Below are 8,522 nucleotides of genomic sequence, written 5' to 3'. Positions count from 1 at the left end.
GCACCTGAAAAGTAATCCTTAGTTCTCTCAAGTTTAATTTATGAAAGATATGCTGGTATATACTGATTCTTATACTAAATGATTGCTTTGTACAGGTGGATCTTAAGATGCCAGACTTGCTTATAAATGTTTGTTGTCAATGTTTTATCCTGTCTAAGATCCAGAGTGTGATTTGGGTGGGAGCAAAGGCCTTAAGATAAAATTCTGTTAAAAATGTGATCAAGAGGAAAGTAAATGGCTTTTGACACTGGAATTGTTATTCTGCAAGTATTTGATGTGTCCACTGACCCATCAGACACTTGATAATCATTCACCTCTGCATGGCCAAGTTCTGTAGCACTGACTGCAATGTAACCAGCGTGTGAATGACTTCATTTTGCAGGGGTTTCAGTCCAATGCCTTTTTAGGGTGCTAAAACTCCTGTGGCATTTTTAAGATCTGTATGTGTTGTCTTAAATTATTGTAGAAAAACACCATTGACTGGATTTTTGGTATTTTCTTACTTGAAGATGGCCTGTGGGCAAGTTTGAAGAGGTCCTCATCCCCAAGCTGTGATAAGGAACAGATCTGATCTGTAGTAATTACCTTTGGTTATGTCAGATTTTTAGTGGAGGCTCTTTCTTGGACTGGCCTGATCTGTGGATGCATAAGTATTTGCCAAATTTGATCCAAAAACCTTAGCAAAATATGACTGGCATGGGAAGGAGAGTTGAATTGTTAATTTAGTGCCTATGAAGCTTCATTATATCCTTCTTACACAAAAAACCCAGTGCTTTTGTGCTGAGTAATTTCTACTTAGCATTACAGGAAAATGAATCATATGCCGAACTTAGATGAAGTTAGCTTTATAATTACATCTGATCTTTTTTCTTGTGATTTATTTTTCATTTTTTTGCTGGTAGCTGATATGCCACAAATACATCCACAGCCAGTCTGCTCTGTTGGTAAGACATAAATGATGAGATGTAATTCTAACAATTGTGTGTTTTAATTGGTTTTTTTTCAATAAGGTATCTTAAAGAATGAAAATGGCACCCCAGAAGATGAGGAAAACTTCGAGGAAGCTATAAAAAATGTGAATACAGCATTAAATCGTACAGAGGTAAAATAAACATTTCTCTGATAAAACTGAAGCAATTTCAACTGCCTCATTTTCTCAGAATATATTATTCAGTTTTAGGACAGAAATTCCATTTGTAACATTTGTATTTAGCTAAAACAGGATTAGTACAATGTTAGAACTGCAATTGTGTAGTTAAATAGACCTAGACTAGCTGGAAATGTAGCTTATGGAAATTCTCTTACTCCCTTGCTCTTGCAAGAAATTTGCATTTCCCTCCTGCAGACTTGAATTCAAGTCTAGAATGAGTCAGCAACCAGAGTGCATCAGTGAGTTCTTGTCTGACTTCTACAGTTCAGTCTGTAAAAAACTCTGAAGTCCTGGGTACAATTGCAAGGATTTAGCAGTGAGAGGTGTGGCTGATGCCGATTTCAATACACTGGTGTGAGAGAAACTGAGAGCACTTACTGAAATTGTGCTGTATTGAAGCCAGGGGCTGTACTAGTTACTCTCTATAGAACTGAACGCTGCATGGGACTCCTGATACAATAAATTCACTTCTTTCCTCTTGAAGAAACTTACTACAAAATTCCCTTCATAAACTGGTCAAGCTTAAAAGCATTAGAAGTGATGTTTTCATTGTTTCTTAAATAATCCTGACCTCATAACATGTGGTTTAAAATTAAGCTCTGATTTCTTTAGTTTCTCATCTGGGGTAAACTGCAAAGGCTACATGGGGCCAAAGCACATTCTGTGATTCTTCTTAGATTATGTTCTTTTGTTTTGTACTGTGCTGATCCTTTCTTGGATGGTCAAAACAGCAGGTAAAACTTAGTGCTGTCATCCAAGCCACTACAAGACACAGCCCAGGATATTAATATTTATTTGAGTTTGTGCCAAACAGACCTGCAGATGTTAAGGATTCTGACTAACACACTGACTTTTGTAGCCCCGTGCTCCTTCCCCGGCCTTTTGGCTGCTCTGCCCCACCAGGCAGGGTGGGCAGTTACTGCTGCAGTTCTTTAAATCTTCTCTGTCAAAGATGGAAGTCAGATGAGATTTTGTTTGTGACATTGATCTTGCTCAGAAGCACTGCCTTGCTCTTGGGCAGGGCTGCTGTTTGAAATGTGTCTGAGCAGCACTGACTGTGTAGGATTCAGAGATTTGCTGTGAAACTCTGAGGTCACTTGGAGTTGGCTCACCTATGTAGTGAGTGATGAGATAATTCAAGAAATCAAAAGTCAAAGAATTACCAACCCAATTTATTTATTTTCATAGATTCCAAGAGGCATTGAAGAGCTTTTTAATGATGATTGCTGCCTAAAACTAACGGAGCAGGTATGAGTAGTTAAGGGTAAGACTTAAATGTAGAAAAAGCATTGTATATAACATCTGTGTATGTGACTGTCTCTTGTGCTTTTGTAGTCATCTTCTTTCTGGATTTTGGTTCGAGCTTTAAAGGAATTTGTGGCAAATGAAGGGCAAGGAAGCTTGCCTGTCCGGGGCACCATTCCTGATATGATGGCAGACTCCAGTAAATTCATCAAATTGCAAAATGTGTAAGTAGACAATTCCTTGAGGGAGCTCACTACCATTCATGTGGCTTGTATTTTGTCTTTATAATGTGAAACAAACAAAAAAAAATATTGCCTTCAATGTGGAGTTGATGGCTTTCTGTTGTAATTATTTACTTCTTCATTATTACCAGGTACCGTGAAAAAGCAAAGAAGGATACTGCTGCTGTGGGGAGCCATGCTGCTAAATTGTTACAGTCCCTGGGCAAGGTGAGTGCAAACCTATCGCCATTCTTTTAATGGAATTAACTATCTGTGAAGTATCTGCTTTATTTATGAATTTGGTTTGATTGTATAAAAGTAAAATGCATACAGGGATATACTCTTTACAATTTAAGACAGGGGTTTTTTTGGTACATTAGTAACTCATTATTTCACAATAAATATATTAATATATATGTGAAAGCAGGAATTCTCTGGCCATTGTGTGTACTGGAATGAGTATATTCTCTCTTTTAGGCACCTGAGTCTATTTCAGAGAGAGAACTGAAATTGTTCTGTGAGTATGCTCGGATTCTGTTCTGGGTTTATGCAAATGATCAAAAACTTTTGAATAATCATGTAGTTATTAAGCAGTAAGTCAATATTTGAATTTTTAAAGTAAGTACTAAGTGGTTTGCATCCCTCATTTTCAGGAGGAGTAGCAGATGTTCAGCATCTCTCAGGAGTGAGTCTGTAAAGGTTGGCTTTAAAATGATGTATCTTTTCACTCCAAACAACAGGGAGCAGCTGCCCTCTGCTTTCTGTGATGTACCTGAGCACTCTTGCTCATGCTGGGGTACTGGTTTCAGAGTGTGGGCTCTGCAGACTTGAGGTAGTCTGAAAAGCTGTAGCCCAGCTGATGGCCCTTCAGGCTGTCTCTGTCCTGGATGTGTGCACGTCTCCAGCAGCAGCCTGGCTGAGGCTCCTCAGAGCTGGAAAGCTCCCCTGTAAGCACAGAGCCAAGAGTGTGTTGCCCTGCATTGGTAAAAGCGTTTGGGAGTCTCCCAGTTGCACCTTTTTCAGTTGTGGGTTGTAATTGCACCCTGGGTCGATCCATAGCAATGATACTGGGAAAGGACCTTTTCCAGCTCATGGCTGTCCTGTTAAAATACTAATTGAGAACATGTGAGGCAGTGTTAGATGTAGTGGAAGATGGAAAGAACCATGTTGATTTGCAGCCTGGAAGAGGGAAACATGGTGGCTGTGACTGATGAATTGCTGTGGTGTAGCTGTTACATTAACCTTGCAGATACATAGAGATTCCACATGAGCACCAAGGATTTCCCTAAAACTCTCCTGACCCTAGACCTAAAGGTAGTTAACCAGGCTTTTATTACTGCAAGCTGAGAAGAAACAGGGAAGTGTTGAATGAAGTGCTGTTAGATTGTAGCCTTTCCCATGTCACATGGCAGTGAGACAGAGCTGTAGTGAGCGGTGGCACTGACGGGGCAATCTCTCCTTGTCCCCGTGCCAGGCAGCAACGCCGCCTTCCTGCGCGTGGTGCGCTGCCGCTCGCTGGCTGAGGAGCACAGCCCCAACTCCTGCAGCAGGGATGCAATCAGTAAGTACTGCTGCTTGCCACAAACCTCACTGCATTTCCAGCCTGGAATGGTTTGGTGAAGAAAATGAAACGTAAGCTACATGTTCTATTGCATGATGCAGTTTTATGATTTGGAATGTCACAAAGTCTTTGGTGAATTAAAATAAATTCTTAGTGTAAGGAATATGTCTCTCAACTACAGTTGTGGAGATTTAGGTCTAGAATGTTGAATTCAAATTGATTTAGAAATTTCAAAAGTGACCTTACAGATTGATGCATATTTCAGCTTTTGTTTTCTTGTGGATTTTACTTGTAGTACTCTGTAAATAAAACACTGGGTTTTTTCAGACTTCTCTTTTCTCTAGGTCAGTTATTTCTGACAGAGCTGAAAAGATGCTTTAACCTGACCAAATTAAAATAAATATCTTAACCCCTTTCAGCTTATCTCTTTAGGATGTGAACTAACAAACTAGTTACTTGATATTGCTTTTTGCTTTTTATATTGCCTTTTTTTTTTTGAGATGGATATAAGTAGCAGTTAGTATTTACAAAGACTACTGTGCTGTGTGGTAAGGGATTTAAGACCTGTTTTATAATTACAGTCATGACAGATAAAGCATGTATTTCAAATCCTAAAATTGTAACTAAGGAATACCTATTTAAATTAAAGCACCTGCCAGAATTGAAATGTGAGTTTCTTCACTGAATAGTTTATATTAAATACATAAAATATGGTTTTGTCATAAACTTTGGAGGCAAAATTGTGTATCTGACAGCTGTTTGATTAAGGTTCTGTCATAGGTTGCATTAATTAAGGTTTCTTTCTACTGCAGATTTTACTGTTTGTTTTCAGGGAATTCAAAACATTGCTTTTTCCATTCCGTCTGCACCAGCTAACCAGTTCTCTTGTTGTTTTCAGTTTCCCATATGGATAACCCCGACAGTGAAATAGTGCTGTACTTGATGCTGAGGGCTGTCAATAGGTTTTACAAGCAACATGGCAGATACCCAGGTATGTTAATACCAGTTACTTCACATCATCAAAAAAAAAAAATATAAAGTCCAATAGTTACTGTAGTTCAAGTTATAAACTGCAAAAACATTAGTTGTGGTTTTGTTTCCATAGTAATACAGCTTTAGGAATATGAAAATTAGAGTTTTTTCTCTTCAGGAACTTAAGGAATTTATCTGAATTGGTTTCAATAATGGGTTGTTTGGATATTAATCAATTCAGCTATGCAGTAATTTGTCTATCATAAGAAGCATCAACAGAATATTCAATTATTATTTGTCTAGTACTAATAACACAGTAATTGGCTTAGAAACTTTAGGAAAACAAAATATTTAGGCTGCCATTTAAACCCATTAGCTTTGACTGTGATGTTATGGTTGTGTGATGAAACAGTTGATTAGTTGATTTATTTTCCAGGTGTCTATAACTACCAGGTGGAAGATGATATTGGAAAGCTAAAATCATGCCTTACTGGTTTCCTCCAAGAACATGGGCTGTCCGTAGTGGTGAAAGATGACTATGTGCAGGAGTTGTAAGTGTTGTTTTGAGGTGTGGCTTTGTTGGTAGTACTGCCGGGCGGTTTGTGACTGTTCCTTTCCTGTGCAGTTGTCGCTACGGAGCTGCGGAGCCTCACGCTGTTGCTGCCTTCATGGGAGGTAAGGGTGACACTCCCAGGGCCACACAAACAGCAGCTGCTCAGCCACAGCTCTGCTGCAGTCCTTGATTACTCTGGACTCTCAGAGCAAAGGCTGCAGTCACAGATAGCAGTAGGGCACAATCCTCCCCTTCATTCTCCAGATATGACCTCTTACAGTACATATAGAGTAAGTGAATGCACCAAGGGTTATAATCAGTAAAATAAATAAACTTCAAAAACAATCAACTCTTCAAGCTTAAAAATGTGTTAAGAAATGAAATGCTGGAAAGAGGCTTAATTTTTTTCAAGAAAAGTGATAATTATAGTAATTTTAAAATTAGTGCAGTATATATCTTCTTTTAACATAGTACTCATATGTTAAAGATCTGTGAAATATCAGTAGCCTTGGATTCTTACCTTCATTTGACCTGCAGATATATTTTAATGGATGCCCCAAATTGATACATCAATTCACTTACCTTCTTTATTTGGCGTCATGCAGTGCTGAAGATTTTGTATTATATTCTGCATATGTAGGAATTTTTTTCTGATAAAGCAAAATTTGGTATACATAAAGGTAATTTCTGAAGAAGTTACAGAATGTTTCTTACTACAGGAAAACTCAGAGGGAACACACTGAAGTGACCCTTGGGTTTATTTTGCAGTTAAATTTTACATTTTTTTTTTAAATTTAGCTTCTCTGATGAGAGAGGTTGCAACTTGCATGGGTCTGTCTGCTCACCCATTTTTATTCTGTGTGTTTGTACATGGAGAGAAAGTGTATGCAAAGCTAACTTCTGAAGTAGTAGCTTTCTGATCTTCTTTTATAGTGGAAAGTACTGAAGGGCATTTTTGCCTCCTAGGACATTTATCAGGCACTTCTGATATAATTCCAGTGTAGGGACTTCTAGATAAGTAACATTATTTTACTATTGTTTAAATATGACCTGCTAACTGCCTTCCGTTTTTTCTTCTCTTTTGCAGGAGCTGCTGCACAGGAAGTTATCAAAGTCATTACAGGGCAGTTTGTAATTTTTAATAATACCTTTATTTACAGTGGAATGTCACAGACTTCAGCAACTTTCCAGCTGTAGGATAAGCTCTTGACTTCAATGCCTCCAGACACTGCTGCTGTATTTACAGTCTTTACAGTATTTACAGTTCTGTAAATACTGTGATGTTCTACCACTGACTGGACTGTTCTGTTCTGTATTACCTGCCAATTAAAGTTTCTTTATTTGTAATTATCTTCTTTTTGTTGTTGTTGTTTCCTCAGGACAAATAAAATCATACTATATCTTGACAATTCTTTAAAATCTCTAGAATTTTTTGACTCACCTCTGAAAGAAAAAGGCAGTAGCTGTTTTTGGCAGGGTAAGTTGCATTTGCAAATTGGCTCACCTCGTTGGCAGCAGAACTGCATTTTTTCTTATCAAAGCTGCTCATCAGCTTGAGTGGGGAGAAGGCACAAAAGGATGAGAGAGGCTGGTGGAGCTCTGATGGTCTGAGGATCCAATGGTGCAAAGAGCTGGAAGGTGAAATACCTTTACTGAGTTCAGGGTCATTAAGGAAAGGGAGTGTGTTCCTGAAAGCTCAGTTCTGTCAGCTATATTCACCTAGTAAAATGTTTTTTTCCTGCACCTGTGTGCATGGCCAATGCCAAGGCATGGCAGCTCTTTCTGTTGTGGGGGCACTACAGCCTCCAACTGCAGAATATGCAAAGTGAGCTGCATTGAAATGTGTTCTCCAGGGCTCAGTTTTGGGGCAGGTCCTGGTTAACGTCTTTATTGATGATCTGGAGGTGGGGATTGACAGCATCGTCAGTAAATTTGCAGATGCCCAGTTGGGTGGGAGTGTGGATCTGCTGGAGGATGGGAAGGCTCTGCAGTGAGACTTGGACAGACTCGATCAATGGGCCAAGGACAAGGGCGTGAGGTTCCACAAGGCCAAGTGCCACATCCCGCAGGTCACCAGCCGCCTCAGTGTGAGCCAAAGTGTGCCCAAGGGGGCAGGAGGCCCGTGGCACCTGGCCTGGATCAGCAGCAGTGCGGGCAGCAGGAGCAGGGCAGCGCCTGCCCCTCTGTGCTGGGCACTGCTGAGGCCACAGCTTGAGTGCTGCGTCCAGCTCTGAGCCCCTCGGGAAAAAGGACATTGAGGGGCTGAGTGTGTCCAGAGAAGGGCAGCAAGGCTCACGAAGCTCTAGAAAAGATGCCTCATGAGGAGTAGCTGAGGGATCTGCGTTTGTTCAGGCTGGAGAAGAGGCTCAGGAGGGACCTCACCGCTCTCTCCAACTCCCTGACAGGAGCGTGCACTGAGGGGGGTTGCTCTCTTCTGCTGGGCCTGCAGTGAGAACCAGAGGAAGTGGCCTCACCTTGAGAGGAAATACAGGTTAGATTTTAGAAAAAACTTTTCACTGTTCAGGTGTTCAGGCCTGGGAATAGGTTGGCCAGAGAGGTGCTGGAGTTGCCATCCCTGGAGCTGTTAAAGAGGCCTCTGGATCTGACACTGGCAAAAGTGGTTTAGGGTTTGCACTGTCAGCGCTGGGCTGACGTTGAACTGATGGTCTTAAAGATCTCTTTCACCCCTGCCTGTTCTACAATTCCAAGCGCTCCCCGCCTGGCTGAGGGGAAGGCTCAGGGCTGTCCCGAGTCCGAGGCCGGCCGCGCCCTGAGGCGCTCGGGCGGCGCTGCGGCTGGGGCGGCCCCTCAGGGGGCGGG

At 40.9% G+C, this 8,522-nt stretch overlaps 1 protein-coding gene across 1 annotated transcript in view; it reads left to right on the top strand.

The window, feature by feature from the left end:
* Positions 1 to 7,111, top strand: part of NAE1 (NEDD8 activating enzyme E1 subunit 1) — an 11,424-nt gene extending 4,313 nt beyond the window's left edge. Inside the window, exons 10-19 of the mRNA XM_005427439.2 lie at positions 1,011 to 1,102; positions 2,339 to 2,398; positions 2,486 to 2,619; positions 2,769 to 2,844; positions 3,094 to 3,133; positions 4,091 to 4,177; positions 5,076 to 5,168; positions 5,586 to 5,700; positions 5,775 to 5,824; positions 6,790 to 7,111. Of these exons, the coding sequence (XP_005427496.1) occupies positions 1,011 to 1,102; positions 2,339 to 2,398; positions 2,486 to 2,619; positions 2,769 to 2,844; positions 3,094 to 3,133; positions 4,091 to 4,177; positions 5,076 to 5,168; positions 5,586 to 5,700; positions 5,775 to 5,824; positions 6,790 to 6,899 (857 nt within the window). The 3' untranslated portion in view covers positions 6,900 to 7,111. The remainder of the gene's footprint in view (positions 1 to 1,010; positions 1,103 to 2,338; positions 2,399 to 2,485; positions 2,620 to 2,768; positions 2,845 to 3,093; positions 3,134 to 4,090; positions 4,178 to 5,075; positions 5,169 to 5,585; positions 5,701 to 5,774; positions 5,825 to 6,789) is intronic.
* The last annotated feature ends 1,411 nt before the right edge of the window (positions 7,112 to 8,522 follow it).

The sequence above is a fragment of the Geospiza fortis genome, unplaced genomic scaffold, assembly GCF_000277835.1.
Source record: "Geospiza fortis unplaced genomic scaffold, GeoFor_1.0 scaffold18, whole genome shotgun sequence".
In the NCBI taxonomy this organism is placed as follows: domain Eukaryota; kingdom Metazoa; phylum Chordata; class Aves; order Passeriformes; family Thraupidae; genus Geospiza; species Geospiza fortis.
Note: the sequence above shows the minus strand (reverse complement) of the source record. Positions and strands in the feature narration are given on the sequence as shown.